The sequence below is a fragment of the Misgurnus anguillicaudatus genome, chromosome 18 (assembly GCF_027580225.2).
Source record: "Misgurnus anguillicaudatus chromosome 18, ASM2758022v2, whole genome shotgun sequence".
Classification (NCBI taxonomy): Eukaryota; Metazoa; Chordata; class Actinopteri; order Cypriniformes; family Cobitidae; genus Misgurnus; species Misgurnus anguillicaudatus.
In genome coordinates this window covers 7,448,167-7,466,585 of record NC_073354.2, presented here as the reverse complement: position 1 = coordinate 7,466,585, position 18,419 = coordinate 7,448,167, and the positions used below count along the sequence as shown (strand labels likewise).

At 38.9% G+C, this 18,419-nt stretch overlaps 1 protein-coding gene and 2 long non-coding RNA genes across 7 annotated transcripts in view; 2 read left to right on the top strand and 1 right to left on the bottom strand.

Annotated features, from left to right (window-relative positions):
• The window catches only part of senp6a (SUMO specific peptidase 6a), a 35,010-nt gene extending 23,125 nt beyond the window's left edge, over nt 1-11,885 (top strand). For all 4 annotated transcript variants that reach the window (XM_073855708.1, XM_073855707.1, XM_073855709.1 and 1 more), the window contains 13 exons: nt 3,469-3,502; nt 3,586-3,774; nt 3,870-4,057; nt 4,381-4,622; nt 5,162-5,278; nt 7,014-7,136; nt 7,248-7,340; nt 7,430-7,650; nt 7,738-7,811; nt 7,927-8,015; nt 8,375-8,443; nt 10,748-10,898; nt 11,376-11,885. In XM_073855708.1, coding sequence (XP_073711809.1) covers nt 3,469-3,502; nt 3,586-3,774; nt 3,870-4,057; nt 4,381-4,622; nt 5,162-5,278; nt 7,014-7,136; nt 7,248-7,340; nt 7,430-7,650; nt 7,738-7,811; nt 7,927-8,015; nt 8,375-8,443; nt 10,748-10,898; nt 11,376-11,591 — 1,806 coding nt within the window. In that variant the 3' untranslated portion in view covers nt 11,592-11,885. The remainder of the gene's footprint in view (nt 1-3,468; nt 3,503-3,585; nt 3,775-3,869; nt 4,058-4,380; nt 4,623-5,161; nt 5,279-7,013; nt 7,137-7,247; nt 7,341-7,429; nt 7,651-7,737; nt 7,812-7,926; nt 8,016-8,374; nt 8,444-10,747; nt 10,899-11,375) is intronic.
• Nucleotides 1,277-2,647, bottom strand: LOC141350501 (uncharacterized). The gene is made up of 2 exons (XR_012358565.1): nt 2,517-2,647; nt 1,277-1,345 (listed from the first exon to the last, which is right to left on the bottom strand). It is a non-coding gene; the product is annotated as an uncharacterized lncRNA (long non-coding RNA).
• A 3,266-nt stretch (nt 11,886-15,151) lies between the features above and the next one.
• LOC141350499 (uncharacterized) lies at nt 15,152-18,077 on the top strand. Of its 2 annotated transcripts, none has more exons than XR_012358564.1 (3): nt 15,152-15,374; nt 16,649-16,740; nt 17,393-18,077. It is a non-coding gene; the product is annotated as an uncharacterized lncRNA (long non-coding RNA). The 2 variants fall into 2 exon arrangements; XR_012358563.1 differs by having other exon boundaries at nt 16,646-16,740.
• The last annotated feature ends 342 nt before the right edge of the window (nt 18,078-18,419 follow it).

Genomic DNA, 18,419 nt, shown 5'->3' with positions numbered 1-18,419 from the left:
CCCCCCCACTGATTAACTATTAACCATTGGCAACCAATAGGGGTGTGACGAGATCTCGTGCTTCGAGATTAAATGTGTCTCGCAAGATTTCTTGTGGAGGTGAAATGCTGCCCATTTCTCAAATAAAAGACTGCATCCTTCGGAGGTCGAATTTTTAAACTGCATTTACTTCATAAAGACTGTCTTATTAGAGACTATTAACAATTATAAAGTTTACTAATTATTTAGTTAATCGCAAATTATTGTAATATGCTGACGACTTGCGAATGTAATGCTCAGTTAATGATCTGAAATAAACCTTGATGACGTATGCAGCCTGGATATGCGACCTCCGGAGGATGCAGCTTTCTGTTTGACCCTTTTACAGTGCATGCATTACATTTGTCTTTTACTGCGTTTACTTTTTTGTTTGGTTTCCAATAATGTTCATTTGGGAACTCGTGTGAAGTCTGAGACGCGTTGTGTTTGTCTGTTGATCAGTGTCAGATGTGAAGTCTCAGCAGATTAAACCCTTACACAGAGTTTACATGATTTAATGTCTGCATGTTCTCAAAATGACAGTGACTGCATCATTTCTAGTGTAAAGAAATGGACATATATTAAATATTCAAATGGATTTAAACATTGTTTGGCTAAAAATAAGCGTTTCTCTCCGTTTAAAGTGAAAGTGAAGACAGCGTCCACGAGACGAATCCTCTATCGCCCCCTGCAGGCATTTGTTATAATACATGCATAATGCTTTTTATTTATAGGCCACAAATGTAATGTTGTTTAATGTAACTTGGTTTTAAAACTTTATTTGAACCAATTATTATTGCATCTTCGTTATTATGTAATTTTAAAGGCTATTGCTCATTTGGGTCTATTTTTATTTCCCAAAAATAACAAATTACTTTATTATCAGTTAGCAAAATTATTGTTAGGGCCAGTCCTTGATTAGTTAAAACATTTAAAAATAACAGGATGTCAGTTTCTTATTCATTTATTTTATCATTGAGGATTTCTTAAAAAGTGTAAAAATATCGTCTCGTTCTCGTGAACCCAATCTCGTGTCTCGTCTCGTCTTGTGGATTAAGTGTCTCGTCACACCCCTAGCAACCAATCAAATCTATTCGAAGTGCCCACATATTTTAAATGGACAATGACATTGTGGAGATGCTCATGGCTGAGGTACATAACCTAAAATTACCTTTGGCGTCCAAGCGCTGTTGACTACACAATGTTTTTATTCTACTACACTGACTATGCCAATACCGTATTGTCCAAAAAAAAAATGTTCAGGAAAATGCTTCTCAATAAAGGATGTTGTCTTTATTTGGCACCAGATACACATAAACAAGTTAACCTGTAGAGGTCTACACGGGTCCAAAAATTCCTACCCGAACCCGATCAGACCCGTAAATGTGCTACACTGAACCGACCCGGACCCGTCTGTTGTTTTGAAAGCTGGACCCGGAACCGACCCGGACCCGTCTATTATTTAAAAGCTGGACCCGGATCCGACGCGGACCCGTCTATTATTTAAAAGCTGGACCCAAACCCGTGCGGGAAGACACAGACCCGACCGGCAAATATTCTTTAGCTAAATGTTATTAATAAGTCCATAAACAAGTAGCGAAAAATTTTCAATTCAATTCAATTTTATTTATATAGCGCTTTTCACAAGTGTTAATTGTTGCAAAGCAGCTTTACATGAGAAAATTAAACTTTTTGTCTTACCCATAACGTTAGAAGTTAGTCTTCTCCCTCCTTGTACCTGACTGTGTGTGATGCACAATCCTTATTTCCAAGAAAGTTCCATCCATGTTATTCCTCTCTTGACGATTGAAATGTTTAATGCTTATTCCAGCTTTAAAGGTCCACTTTGTTGTGTATCGGGTCAACTTGCTTAATAATGTTTGCCCATTTGGATAATAACGATTGCTCGTTCAGTGTCATAGCTGCTTTCGTTAGCTTTACTTTGCTATCATCTCTGTGCTCTTTGAGCAGAGTCGCGAAAACTGTAGATATAACAGCAAGACGTTCAATTTATAATATTATTATAAAAATTAGAGAAGTCACGTCAGTGCAAAATGCGCGGTACGGCGGAATAGGTCCCGCCTTCTAAATAAAATAGCCAATTGTCAAAGGTAAAGTCATTGCGTCTCACTGCAGAAGCTCCTGACTGGTAGCCAGATAAAACATTACAAGAGCGCATGCGCGTTAGCTGCCTGGTTGGAGCAACCAAATATAAACTTTTTAACGCAACTTTAGCGTCATAGAAAAAATGTATGCGACAGTTCATCTAAGTTTTTGTTGCTGGAGAAATATTTTATTTAAATGTGAGTGTGTGTTCTCCGAGTCCGATCGACCTCGGGTATTACCCACAATGTTAAACAGACCCGGACCCGAAGTAATAGATTGAGACCCGACCCGGACCCGGCTGATCATTTAAAATATAGACCCGAACCCGTACGGGTCCCGGGTCGGGTCCCGGGTCTTCGGGTCTCGGGTCTTCCGTGTAGACCTCTATTAACCTGTACTGAAGCAACCTGATAAATTACAGTCATTCTGTTGAAATATTAGTAAAATATAAATAGCCGTGTTTTGTTTCACAATGAGTTGGACAGCCTAGGATAATTGTTATTAAATGGACTGCAGGTTATATGTGGTACTGTATGCCATATGAAAAGTATTAAAGTATCAGCCCCTCCAGAAAAACGTGATTATGCGATCGCATGATTTAACGCATAATCAGCCAAAGTCTGCATATTTATGCGGGATAAGCATTTTTTCAAATACAGAGCACTTTCGCAGCACAAGTTGCAGATTTCCATGCCCTGAATATGCAGGGCTTGCATGCATGATTTCATAATCCCCGCATTTTCGTAGCAAAAATCACATATATCTTAGCATATATCTCTTTATGAAGTGACGTGATTATGTGACGTGAACATCATTGAAGGCTGCAAAAGCTGAAAACAGTTTTTGCAAGTTCCCGCCGTTTTTGCAAGTTCCCGCCGTTTTTGCCAGTTCACGCCGTTTTTTCAAGTTCCCGCCATTTTTGCAAGTGCCCGCAGTTTCATTGCATAAAATTGCATAAATATCCCGCATTTTCCATCGCCATTTTTTAAGAAAACATGCTGTAAGATGAAGAATTTTTGCCCACAAGAATCACAAAAAACCTCTGGAAGGACTGAAGTATGTGGGGAACCAAACTGGTCCCCTTTGACTTATGAAATGTTTTTTTTTTTTTTTTTAATTAAAGCCTTTTCTTTACAAAAGACAAAGTTGGTCTTCAAAAAGCATTTTTCCAAAATGTACATTTTGAAAAGGGGGTCGTCACTGTAGTTAACGTTATGGTTAAAGTGTGAACGAACCCCTGGATGACACTTATTTATAGAATTGTTTATAGGATCATATCTTATATGCTTTGTAAAAAAATCTACCCATCTACCATTTTCTGATTGTTGTATTTTTGCATTGTAGTTTTCAGTGGAGCACATAGAGCTTGATACAGAAGGTAAGATGCTGAAAGTTGATATTTGGTGTCAGCATTGTCAATTTAAAAGTCATTGTGTAAAGTGACTGTCACTGTGTTCACAGGTCGTGAGGTGGATGTGATCGAGCGTGTTCGTCTGAGGTCATCGGAGCTGACCATGTGTGAATGGTGTAACGTGAAGAAGCTACCGGTTCTCTTCCTGCAGACCACAGAGGAGGAGTGTCAGCGATTACGAGATCAGCTGAAGATGAGCCAGGACAGAGGAGGGGAGTGGTACGACTGCAAAGGCAACAGTGAGTAGCACAACAACATGCCAACCATCTTTTCTTGAAAAGTTTTTTGGAAATCTTTGAGAGTTTTTTCTTTCTGTCCTGTTGTCCTTCTACAGGTGATGAGAAGTATATTGTGTTGATATTTGAGAACGGGCTCATGATGAAAGATCAGGTGTTTCTGGAGGACATCCTGGATGAGATTGGACGAAAAAACAAACTGGAACGTTTTCCAACTAAGATAACCTTTGATGAGGCCAATGTTCGACTTGTTGAGTACAATAACGCCTCCATAGAGAAAGAAAAGGTGATATGTTACTGTCACTCGTGAGAATTATTTTATTTGACAGACAGGTGAATGTATTTTCTCACACCAAAAAAGTCATCACTGTATGGTGCACATTTAAATTAATTGAAGTTTTAGTTCTGAGTGTCATTTCATATAATCTAATCACAACTCTGTATTTTATATTTTATTGTTTCTTTTAGTTTGACACACATGCACACATATAACATTACACTAATAGCTATGTGTAGTTGTTTATTTGCAGAATGTTGCAATGTACACAAGCATAATAAACTCAACGTACTTATTATTTTATTTAATGTGCCAACATTTGTCTGTCTTAGGCAAAAGAGGACAAAGTTAATACTGTAGCATCAGCAAGATCATCATCTTCAACAGTATCAGCTTCCGTATCCCTCCCAGTAGTGACAGTTACCGTAGCAACCACAGCCACGACAGCCCCGGTCACATCACCAGCGGCGAGCGTCCAAACACGTATGTCTACTCGACTCCAGGCTTTCTGTGAAGAGGACGATGATGATGACATGTCAGATCTTCAGCCTACGTTTACTGGTCCAGTTATCAAGTAAGACCTCAACCAGCAATATACAGTTTGTCTTTCAACACGTGGGATTTAAATCTTAAATCATAGCAAGGATTTTCAATGTGTATATGTATGTATATTTAAATTAAATGTTGTTGATGAAATTATATTGTATTGAACTGAAACCATTCGAAATCCAATCGAACATACATGTATCAGAATTTCGGTATCCAGGACTAGTCATTTTGATTAGCTTTGAACACATTGTGCAAACACCATAAGGCAGTTTCCCAGACAAGGTTTAGATTAATCCAGGACTAGGCCTTAGTTATATTAGGACATTCAAGTAGTTTTTTCAAACATACCTTACAAAAAACAATACTGGTGTGAATCTTGAGAAAAAACAATGGCACTGATATATGTTAAGATATGCAAGATGTTTTTAAATGAAGGCAGCTCAAACATGGATTTTAGTCTGGGACTAGGATAAGCCCTGACCGGGAAACCGCCCCCATCTAAAACAACTGAAATTGTCTTACTATCCACACATGAACGCTTATTAACATTGTATTTCTCTCTAGGTTGATGGTTTACCCCCCTCCTCCTGCTAAAGGAGGAATCTCTGTAACCAATGAGGATCTTCACTGTCTGAACGATGGAGAGTTTCTCAACGATGTCATCATTGACTTCTATTTAAAGTCAGTCTCTTATTTCTGTTCACATTATAACGATAACTTTAACGATAACAATGTTGGTGTCTACACGATAACTTTGTATTTCGCTCACGAGGCACAGTACTCGCGGAAATCATTTATTTTGAATGACATTTTACTAATATTGCATATTTCCTTTAATAAAAATGCTTGTAATTAGTGCTGTGACGGATTGCAGTTGATCCGTGATCCGTATGGATCACGACCCATGGTTCAGTTTGCACGCAATTTGCGGATTAATCACAAACGTTATGTGATTTGCTTACGTTTAGACCAATGATATTAAACTTCAGACAAGCCCCTCCTACGAGAAGGAAAACGATTGTCGATTATGCCCAGCCAGACTCTGTCTATGAAGCGAAGCAAAAAGCAGAGGATGGTATTACCAGGCTAAAATGTGATACAATTCGTGTTTAAAAAAACGTAATGTGATCCGAACCGTGAGTTTTGTGATCCGTCACAGCCCTACTTGTAATTGTTCACGTGTCATTAAATGTATAAATATGCTGTTCTTTGTTGCATTTATAGCGGCTATAACCAGCAGGTGTCCTCCACACACTGCGTTTTGCACTGAATGTAGTTTGTGTAATCTAATTTTTTACCTTTTGGTGTAATAGTCTGTAGTAGAATAAAAACATTATGAAGTCAATTTCACTGCAACAGCATTGAATTTTATGTAATGGACTTCAGCAATGAGCTTCTCCACCGTGCCTGTCATTTCAAATGCAAGTGCACTTTAGATTCAAGTAGATTTGTTTAGCTGTCATTGGTTTATCGTTCACCAGTCGAAAATGTATATTGCCTAACAAGTGATCCCGACGATATTGTTCCTTCTATCTTTATCACTATAGTGATGTACACCCCAACATTAAATTACACATTAAATTAAGTACAATGCTAAAAACAAAGTTGTGACTGAGTTAGCGCTATATGCTAGTTAATGCTATATGCTAGCATTTAGGCTTAAAGGTGCAGTGTGTAAATTTTAGTAGCATCTAGTGGTGAGGTTGCAAATTGCAACCAACGGCTCAGTCCACTGCTCACCCCACGCTTTTGAAACGCATAGAGAAGCTACGGTTGCCGCCACCGAAAAACATGTTATCGTCGGAGACAAATTAGTAAAAAAAAGTTTGTCTATTAAGGGCGTCTGTAAAAACATGGCGGCACAAAATGGCGACTTCCACGTAAGGGGACCCTCTGTGTATGTAGTTAAAAACATCTCATTCTAAGGTAATAAAAACATAACGATCATCATAAAAAGGTCTTTATAAACACCTGATAATATAGTTTTGTATATTATTTTGCGTTTCTGTCAAGAGATCCTTCTAAAAATTACACACTGCACCTTTAAGTTCTACTATTGACGTTACAATTTCGTTTTGCAGGTCCATACTGAAAAAAACACACAAACTTATCACTCAGAAACGATTTAACAATCTCCAAAAAATTGATTATTCCTCAAAATCTGTATCTTTGTCTGATACAGGCTCAAACATCATTTCTGTTTACACGCACACAGAGCTACTGAAATGAGCTGCTTTGTTAAACAGCCAATGAGAGCAGAGCTCAACATTATTATTTGCACTTAATAAAGTCACATGCCTGATATTTAGATATCTGAGAACAATTTAATGTATTATTTCAATGCATTCTTTGGCACCTTTAAGTATTGTTTATGTGTTCATGTATAATAAAATGTGTCTTTTTCGTGTGCTACCAGATATCTGTTTCTGGAGAAGTTAAAAAAGGAAGATGCCGCCCGCAGTCACGTGTTCAGCTCCTTCTTCTATAAGAGACTCAATCAGAGAGAGAGGAGAAGTGCACCCGACACGTCCAACCTACCGTGAGCTCGCAACAACACCTGCACAGTTTAATGTCACTTGCAAACTCTTTTGTTAGTCTTGATTCTGTGAGGCGTCCAGGGCTGAGATCGACATTCATTCATGTGTTTCAGGATACAGAAGAGAAAACACAACAGAGTAAAGACATGGACACGCCATGTGGATCTCTTTCAGAAAGACTTCATCTTTGTGCCCATCAATGAGTCGTTAGTTCCTTATACTTTAATCTACAAAGCTCTTTGATGCATATTCTTATAAAAGTGACATCTTAACTGAACTCTTTGTCTGTGTCCAGTGCACACTGGTATCTCGCCATCATCTGCTTTCCTGGTCTTGACGGCGTTCATATTGAGCCAAACTTGCTGTACCGGCCTCCGACTCCTGCCAAGAGCTCGACCGTCTCCACTGTCTCTCCTACAGAAAGTGCTTCAGAGGAGTCGCAGGAGACGGTCCAGGCCACAACTGTGTCGGCGTGCACTTGTGAAGGGACTGATGAGGGTACACAGCAACACCCAGGTGAGGACAGGTGACGTGAACGTGTGCAGATCAAAGCTGGACCATGTCTGGACTGTGGGTTTGATTTGACTCTTCTCTTGATTTCAGATGGTTTACAGAGAATAATAACATCTTACGGGACAGATGATACTTGCTTCTCTGATGACCAGAGCTCATGTCCGGTAAATCGCAATCGTTTGTGTCTATGCTAATGTCACCAGCAGAAGGTTTTTAAAACCTTTGGGATTTAGGGGGTTAGGGGTTTGTTTGTATGATTTTGTTATCTGTGTGTTTTAGGATGACTGTAGTGAAGACGGCACTTTAGTCGATGACTGTAAGAACTCAGAGAGAGTGGAATGGACGTCTAATCCCACCATTTGTAAACAGTAAGAGCAATTTCTCGCTGTACATCCTAAAACAGTGTTTACGTGTATCCTTAAAGTGCATTTAATGAATCTCAGGGGCAGAGGTCTTTGGACTCTTTGATGGATGTTTAAAGGGATAGTTCACCCAAAAATATTAATTCTGTCTACTTTTACCCACTCCAATGTTGTTTTAAACCTGTATACATTTTTTTGTTCTGATGAACACAAAGGAAGATATTCTGAGAAACGCCTGCAACCAAACCGTTCGTGGACTCCATTCACGTCCATAGTAGGAAAAAGAGTACCATAAAAAGTAAATGGGTCCGCAAACGGTTTTGTTGTTATGATTGTATACTGATTGTTATGTTGTTAATCCTCAGGCCTTGCATTTTAATCATGGATTCCCTGCGTGGGCCGACCAGGTCGACTGTTGTGAAAACATTACGCGAGTAAGTGACTACTTTGACACAACAGCACTACAAATAAATTCTTTATAATGGGTTTACATGGTGTTATTTATTGGGCACAGTACTTTGTTTTTAACTCATTCACCGCCAGCCTTTTTGAGAAAAGTTGCCCACCTGCATTTTTGTGATTTTTTCCTTGCAGGAAAAATTATCTTCTATAAATATATAAACACACAAATTATATCAAATTAAAGAACACACCCTTTGCTTTCAAACAAAGAATAAACAAACAAACAAAATGGGGAAAAAACGTTTCATTGTATATTTACTTTTTCCACTTAATTTAACCACTGAAATATGGATATTTCTCTTCAAAAATACAACATTTTGAGGAAAAAGCTTAAAAAATTGTGTTTTTGTAAAGGAATTTATGTTCGATATCAGACTCAGAATGACTATCAAACATAAAGGCATTTAAAATCAGTCATTACTTCTTTTTAACTTCCGTTTTTGATAAATTCGGTTTTGGCCATCCAGTGGATAAAAGCGGTATTACACTTTCACTTTGAAATTCGTTCAGAAAAGCATATTAATTAGTTAAATATTAACTCATAATTGACGAGATAACTCGTCAATGGCGGGGAATGAGTTAATAAGCTAGCTGCAACAGTGTTGCCTGACTAGGATTGCAAAATTCCAGGAATTTTCAAGGCTGGGAATCTTCAATGGGAATTAAAGGGAATATATGGGAATTAGTGGGAATAAACTGGGAATGTGAAAAAACTGCAGAGTTGCCTATATCAGGGAACTTAAATGTAGTTTAAAAAAATCTTGCATCATAATTTTGTTTAAAATAACATGATTTAATGCAATTTTAGTTGAATTTCTACCCTGCACGTTCCTCAGGCACACAGCACAATGCTTATTGAAGGGCCATTAAGGCCACACCCCCTGAATTAGGGTGACCATACGTGACATTCTTCCCGGACGCGTCCTGGCCAGGATTTCGGTGCGTCTTCCGGAAGTCGTATTTGTTGACAGCATACGCCATTCAGTTAAAAACATGAGACATACAATCGTAGTTTCATTCTTACCTTAAAATGTAATGGTTGCTTTTCTGTAATAATAATAATAAACATCTATGACGTATGCGGTCGAAAATTACGACTTCCGGAAGGCGAACCCGAAATCCTGGCCAGGACGCGTCCGGAAAGAATGGCACGTATGGTCACCCTACCTCAGTGCTTCTCAATTATTTTCTGTCACGCCCCCCCCCAGGAAGACGTAAACATTTTGCGCCCCCCAACTCTCCGCCGTGACTGTAAATAGTATAATTTATTTATAAAATGACACATCTGCAACATTAAAGAAAACACAAAAAAAAAATATCGATCAACTTACAACAAAGAATAACTTTATTAACATTGTTTTTTAGTCTGTAACAGAAAAGACTTCAAATGCATCAATTTGCCTGAAAAAAAATCAATCCTTATTTAAAGTATAATATTTTTTGACCATTTGATACTGAAAAATTAAATTAAATATAATCAATAAATAATAATAAAAACTCAAGCGGCTTATCAGCGTGATTGGGGTGTAATGTCTTCAAGTGACAGTGCAAAAAAATCACTTCCTGAAAAAGTATTTTTCCCCAGGGTCTCGCACGCCCCCCCTGGTGTCGCTTCGAGACCCCCCCACTCAAAAAGTGGTAAAATACTATTTTCGGGCAGTGCATAATATCACTAAATATCATATCATATATCATAATATCAGTGCACGATGTAACTACAGAAGAGTCAAGTTTTAAATAGGAAAAATATCGAAACTCTTTGGTTATTTTTTAGCGTGATGCTAATGGTCTAATAAGATTCAATGGATTATGCTAAGCTATGCTAAAAGTGGTAACGCCAGACTCGGATATCAGCTGAATGGATTCCAAAATGGTAAAAATCAAATGTTTAACTCTAGGGAAGCTGGAAAATTAGTATATTTTTAAAAAAGTGAAATCTCCCTTTAACCTTTCTCTCTACTGAAAAGCAAAGATGAACAAAGCACTCCCTGTCCATATTTACAGCAACGTCCAAAGATATTCACACACTCAAAGACTAGTGTGAATTTGACTGCCTTTTTATCCAAGTTGAATATGGAGATGGCTATAAGTGAGCCATTTACTGGGTTTCTGTGACACTACAGCTCAGTAAAAAAGCTGCATGTGGTTTTGGTTTTGCCTTAGGACCAAGATTTTGCATTTGACATCATTTTTTTTTTTTTTTTGTGAAATGTTCGACTTTGTGTTAGGCTCTGTTGTTTCAGCAGTTTGCTAACACATTTTGTGACTGTGTGCAGGTATCTGGAGGTGGAGTGGGAGGTCAGAAAAGGCTCTAAGAGGAGTTTTGGGAAAGATGTGATGAAGGGTTCAAGTCCTCGTGTGCCCCAGCAGGACAACTTCAGTGACTGTGGAGTTTATGTGCTGCAGTATGTAGAGAGCTTCTTTGAGGTAAGGGGACTCGGGCTGACTCGATGCCAGTGGTGTGTTGGAACAGCAATTATCAAAATGAGCAAAAACATAGTATTGTACTGAAATTAAATATATGTACCGGTACTTTTCCATTACCAGTCTGATTCTTCTGTAATAATAAAAAACTTAACACAGAACAGCAAACAAGGATGATGTGACGGATATTAAAAATTAATGCGATTTAATGCATTTTGGGTCATGGTCTTTGTCAAACGGGTTGGGTCAGGGACGAAATTAATTAAAATACCTAATCTCTGGGTGATTATTAAATAAAATCAGTGATCTTTACTCTCTTTTCCAGTGATTAGTTTGCATTACCTTTCCAGATCCCGTGTTAAAACATGATTGACAAAACATGTAAAAAATAAAAAAGATGCATTTCTGTTTAAAAAACTTTCATGTGAGAGTGTGCCACAAAAACTCTGACATTAACCATTAATGCTTATGTTTCTTCAGAATCCTCTTCCAAGCTTTCACCTTCCGATGAATTTAATGGACTGGTTTCCCCAGCAAAGAATGAAAACCAAACGCGATGAGATCAAGGATTTAATCCTGAAGATTCAGAGTGAGCAGCAGATGAACGTCGAGAGCGCCGGACAGACGGACGGATGTCCCAGTCCCAGTGAGGACACCTTAGAGTTAGCTGATCTAATCCCTCCAATCAGCTCCTGAGCTTTGTCCGCTCTGCTACGCTTCACCATCACATGACTCATACAAACACTAGGAGCCAATCAGGGCCTTGTGTGATAATACGCTGCTGGACAACCCCGTTATTTCTAACAAAACTGTTTCAATGACATAAAAGATTTCAGTTTTTTATTTGTATTAAATAAACTGTACATACGCTAGGCTTCTTTCGTTACTTTGCATTGTTCTTTGCTGCCTTTAGAGTATTACATTTTGTTGATTGGTCATCTTCTGCAACATATTATGTGAAATAAAAGTTCATGTGTTTATCTTTGGAAATGTTGTGTGCTCTAATGTGCCTAAAAGGTAAACAGTACTGTTCAGTGTTTAAATTAAAGGATGTTTTTTTGGTGGATCAGTATTTTAACAAACATGTGACCACAGCAACTTAAAATTCTAATACAGTCTAATACAGTAATCTGAAGCATCAAAAATGAGCCTTTGTTTTTATAAATGTTTACATATTCTAATAACAGTTTGTTTTATTGTTGTGGTTCATCCACACTATGCCCATAGGATACCTGCAGTTTGATGTCCAAAAATATTACACTTTATTACGCAAATAACTGGAAAAAACTGATTAATATTCTTTTTTATAGTGTAAAAATTCACTTTGATATATTGCATAAGAAATTTAATCGTGATTATTTTACAGTAATGCTAAAACCATAAATAGTACAAATTACTCCATATACATACTGTATAACACCACACCATGTTTGCCTGACTTTTTTAAAGGGCCAATATTATGCCAATTTTTACAAGATGTTATATAAGTCTCAGGTGTGCCTAGATTGTGTCTGTAAAGTTTCAGCTCAAAATACCTCACAGATCATTTATTATAACATGTCCAAAATGACCCTATTTGGGTAGGAGCAAAACGCACTGTTGTCATGTCTGTTTTTTTTATGCAAATGAGCTACAGCTCCTCACTCCCTTATCAACAGACAGTGAGTGCTTTCAGTTAAAAATAGAGATAAAGTCTGAGACAAATGTATCTTTAGCAGCATTAGCGCTAACACATACTAACAAACACATTTAGAAAAGCTTTTGGATATATTACCCAGTCAGTCAGTGGTTGTGGGACGGGCTTTGTTTGTGTGATGTCACATTAACAAGAGAGTCAAAACAGCATGTCCAATGAGAAAGCTTTGGTTTAATGGGGATTAAAGAAGTAGATGGATTGTTTTTTATTGTAAGGTTGTTGTGTTCACACACTGCCAACACACATTTATGTCCAAACAGCTTGTAAAAGTGAATTTTGGATAATATAGGCCATTTAAAACTTAAGACCATAAAAAATGTAATAGGCTACTGTATGTGCAGGTAAGAAAGAAAACTTGTAAGTGAGCCATAGACTTAAATATATGGACGTAGTGTTCGTGATGTCACCTTGCCGTCGCCATTTTGGCCGCGGATAACCGTATGGGTAAAAGAGGTAGGACGTGGATGAAGCAAGGCCTTACATAAGGTGGCTGGTTGTTGAAACCACGTAGCTCTGCTCTTGTAACAGCAGTTTTAGTTCACCCGTCACTCAAGTGGCCACGACCTTAAAGGAACAGTATGTAGGATTGTGGCCAAAACTGGTATTGCAATCACAAAACTTGTGGCTAAAACTGGTACTGCAATCACACAACTGGTGGCCAATACACAAAATGACAAGATAAACATCAGTTGAGGGCTGCAACACTTTTTAAATGACAATATCCTGACCAGACCACTGTTGTCAGTGATATAAGTATTTGAAATGAAAATGATTTCTTAATGTCTAGTGACATATCAGGGCCATTTTATGATTAATTGGTATACATTTCTTACATACTGTTCCTTTAATTATGCAGAACTTTAAGGTTTAATGCAATTTAAACGGATGAGTTACAAACAAATTCACCCCCTCACAGCTGTCATGAAGGGCAAAATTAGCTATAAAGACAAAAACACTTATTGTACCAGGCTGTAAAAATATTACTTGCTCTGAAAATGGTCATCTTAAGTTAACATGGGGTCTTTGGGAATTGACTCTCTTTTGAAGCCATTCTAATGCTGTCGCTCAGACTTTTTGCCACTCAGGGGGCGTAATTTTTATTATTAAATTCTATTATTAAAGCAATAAGCCCCAAGAAGCAGTGGGTTACCAGTGCATTTTATAACAGCTAAGGGGCGTTGTTAGGCACGACGCTGTTATAAAATAGCTGTTATAAAAAAGCTGTTATAAAATGCACTGTAACCCCACTGCTTTGCGGGGTTTATTGCGTTTATAAAATGGTTACTTCATATGCATAGCAGGGTTTCACAAAATAAAACACAAATAAGTTGTAATTATATTAGTACAAATATTACTCTTCCGCCAAACAAAGTAGTTCCTCAGAATCAAGTGTGGCTGCAACAGAGCGCAATTCTCAAGCAAGAGACATGCAGCAAAGACACAATGAAAATATGATTAAAGACTGTGGTGTTTTTTTTTTATAAATCAACATTCATCTAAAATATACATTAACGTGTATATATATCGTGCAACTGTTGAAGTGATTGTCACCAGGTGACGATCTGTAAGGGCGGAACCAAAAGTGTGGAAGACGGGTTCCGCCCGACGATGGTTCCGCCCGGACGACTAACTCCAAACACCGGAATTTCCGGGGTTTCCCCGAACACTAAATCAGGCCAAATTACACACAGGTGAGGGCGATTTACACAGCGATTTCTGATAGGTCGATCAGGAGAGCAAGCAGAGTACAAAAAGGCCTTTGAAGACATCAGAGGGTAGCTTGTTGGTGAACTTTGTCCACGCTGTGTTGCTGCTGTGTAGGGCCGCCGTTTTGATGCACATCGATCCCTTGGGGAAGAAAGAGGCAGAAGGTGACTAGGTGAAGAGATTGGTGGACGGATTTACTTGTGAGTGTGCGAATCCAGAGTCAACGAGTGCAGTTAAACCCCAGGTTGTGAGAACAAACAACGAGTGAGTAACCGCTGTTGTGTGTGGATGCAGTATTGACAAACGGCTGCTATTGTGTATTCTGAGTGTGTTAAAGATACCTGGCCCCACTGTGAAGGGAAGCGTGGGTGAGCCGTGGAACTACCGGAAGCACGAACAGGAACCACTCGTTTTGGGAAGCCGTCTGCTGTAGGTCGTCTGGCCCTGCGAACACAAGAAGTGTGGGTGAGCCAAACAGGTAGTAAAATAACACACAGGGGTTGTGCTGATTTTTCCATTGTGTACTATACTGTCTCTCCTGCGACAAGAGCGACGCCCAACCAGCCTCACTGATCGCTCGAGGCCAGGTGGTCCAGTCCCGAAATTCACGTGAGAGTGTGTCGAGTGCTGTGGGTGAGTGCAATTATCATTGGTGTCTACACAAAGCTTGCTGTGTGTGCTGTGCTTGTAGTGTCTAGAACTGCCCCAGCCTCGGACGACTCGTGAGGGAAGAAGAACACGTTGTGGCTCGTGCCCCGTGCGAAGAAGAGACCAAATCTTTCGGCCCCCTGTGTGTCAGTTATAACCGCATCACTTTGAAAGTAGGCAGTGGTGAAGTCCAGCGTCACGTCCAAGTGAGTAGCAACTAAGTGTACTGTACGGATTTTGGGTCGTGGCAATATTTGAATCTATCCCCCAGAAGCCTTTGGTGTATGCGGACCCTCATCGAGAGTTCGCCCCAGCTCGCGGCCCCCGGCTGTCCAAGCAAGGAGGGAGAGCTAGGGAAGCGTTCGGCTCCGTGGCACTCGACCCATCAGCCCCTACGACACCCCTGAGGCGTAAGCAGACGGGTGGAGGTATACGGTGCATGAACGTTGTTGCGAAAGCCCACTGTCCGAAGGAAACAAGAAGTTTAAACCTTGTGAGTAACCTATCTGTGTGATGTATTAACCTACCAGAGATGGGACCAAGTCACACATGTGCAAGTCTCAAGTAAGTCTCAAGTCCTAACCTTCAAGTCTCAAGTAAGTCCCAAGTATTTTTTTTTCTTGGGCAAGTCAAGTCAAGTCGAGTCACAGGCTATGTCAAGTCAAGTCAAGTCAAGTCCTGTAGTAGGTCAAGTCAAGTCCAAGTCAAGTCACCTTATTATTGTAATTTTACCTGCAGAATCTGATCTTAATTAAGATTTATAGAATATAAAGATATAAAGAAATACTCATGTTCAGTAAAATACATCATGGAATTAAACAAAATTGTAATCTCTTCCGTTCGTGCGCCAACATTTGAAATAATGAACTTGAGCGTGCAAAAGACACGATATCTAAACCGGCCCTAACATTGTAAGAATCCAGTCATTTTTCTCTGTGTGTGTGTGTGTGTGTGTTCAGGTGGCAAACTTAGAAAAAGTAGCCAAGTCTCGTACCGCTCAGATCAAGGGAAGTATTTTTAAAAAATAAATTAAACTTATTTTGTTCACATTTGTCCCCAACACGGTATGATGAGGGTTAATGGCTACTTTAGCTATTATTACATTAGCTAGGGTTAGGTAACCAGATATTACCAACTAACCAGATATTAACAAATTGACAAGCACTTACTGGGCAGAATGGCTCTTCAAATGAGGGACGAAATTGGAGGTTGTCGTCTGGCTGCCCATGATTTTAATGTTGCATGTCTTGCAACGCACTGTTCGTCTTTTGCCATCTTGTTTAAGCCGAAAACGATGACCCTTGGGACCCCTCCGGCTGACATGTTGATATCTGTTCTAAGTGGGCGTGGTGTGCGTAAGGTACGAGAGGGCATGACTGATGATAGTGTCGTGATTCAGTCATGACAACGCCATTCTCAGCCTGCGCTCCAGCTGGGTCAACTTTATTTTTTTTAAATAGTTTATATATTTTATATTCAAATTGAAAACATGATGTGATTAACACTCAAGTCATTCAAGTCATCGTGTCTCAAGTCAAGTCAAGTCCCGAGTCTTTAACTTCCAAGTCCGAGTCAAGTCTCAAGTATTTTATTTCTTGTCAAGTCAAGTCACAAGTGACAAAAATAGAGACTCAAGTCGACTCGAGTCCAAGTCACCAAGTCACAAGTCCCCATGTCTGTAACCTACCTATACTTACAGCAGCACCCGAGGAAAGAACGAACTGTGAGGAGAGAGTGGAATACATACCTTTGCCCTAGTGTGCTGCCTCGAAGCAAACGAGAAGTCCGAGCCTTGTGAGTAACTTACCTGTTTATTTGTTTATTTGTTTATTTATTTGGGTCCCCATTAGCTTCCACAATGTGGTTGCTAGTCTTCCTGGGGCCCACAAAGTGCTAAAACATATACACAATTAAAATACACCAAGTAAAACATACATAGGTTTAACATACATATAACATAACCACATGTATACTTTTATCCACATACACATCACACATACAGCATTTAAAATCTCATTACCTATAACAGTCACAAATTAACTGGTATAAGACTATTAAGTGTCCTCTGTTTTAAAGTCTTCTTAAAATGACATATGTTGGATATATGCCTTATTCCTAAGTCCAATTTATTCCAAGCAGATGCCGATCTTACTAATACTGTTCTTAGCATACAATTGGACCTTGCAGATGGAACCACTAACACACCTGAGCTCACCTGACGCGTTACATGTCCGTGACAATACCCACTAAAAACCAATTTGTCTACAAAAGATTTTGGATTATTTTTAAATAGAGCATTATGCATATAACATAGAAGACTTATATTAAGTTTGTCCTTCACCTTTAGCCAGCCCAAACAAGTATGCATTTTATCCACACTAGTGCGAAAAGAGCAACCAAGGGCTACCCTTGCAGCTCTGTTCTGAACGATTTGTAATTTTTTCAGATGTTCCTGTCCAGCACTGGACCAAATTACTGGGCAGTACTCCAGATGTGACAGAACTAAAGCCTGGACAACTGTTTTCATAACTAATGGTGGACAATATACTGAACATCTCCGGGAAACAGCAATGCCTTTGGCCATTTTAGACACAATATGGTCAATCTGATTAACCCAAGAGAGCTGACTATCGAGCTTCACACCCAAGAGTTTAGTCTGACTCACTTGCTCTACCACAGATTTATCAATAAATAAATTTAAATTACAAGGCATGCCAAGCATATGTTTAGTACCAAAGACTATACATTTAGTTTTAGATATATTGAGAGCTAATTTATTAAGTTTCACCCAATTTGTAATGGCATTAAGTTCACTCTGCAAGGTGCAATTTATGTCCGTTATTGTGGGCGATGCATAAAACATTGTAGCATCATCTGCATAGAGTACAACATCTGCTCTTGACACAGCATGTGACAGATCATTAACAAACACAGAAAACAACAATGGACCCAAACAGCTGCCCTGAGGAATACCACATGACAACTGTTTACAATCAGAAAAGCTCCCATTGAAAAATACCTGCTGACTTCTACCAGAGAGATAACTGCTTATCAATGATACAGATAGATGTGAAAACCCATAGCACTTAAGCTTAGACAGTAAAATGTCATGGTCAATAACATCAAAGGCTGCTGTGAAATCCAGCAGCACTGCACCCACAAGCTTTTTGTCATCCATAAAAGTTAACCACTGGTCTATCAATTCTACCAATGCAGTGTTAGTGGAGTGTCCTGGCTTATAAGCATGTTGTGAATTGGAGAGCAAATCATTTGATACAAAGTACTGCATCATTTGATTAAAAAGTAACTTTTCAAATATTTTGCTTAATATAGGTAAAATGCTGATTGGTCTACAGTTTGATTCAGTGAGACCCAATCTATCATCTTTCACTAAAGGTATAATTTTGGACTGCTTCCAAATTTCCGGAAACACCCCACTTATCACAGATCTATTAAAAATATGACTAATAGGC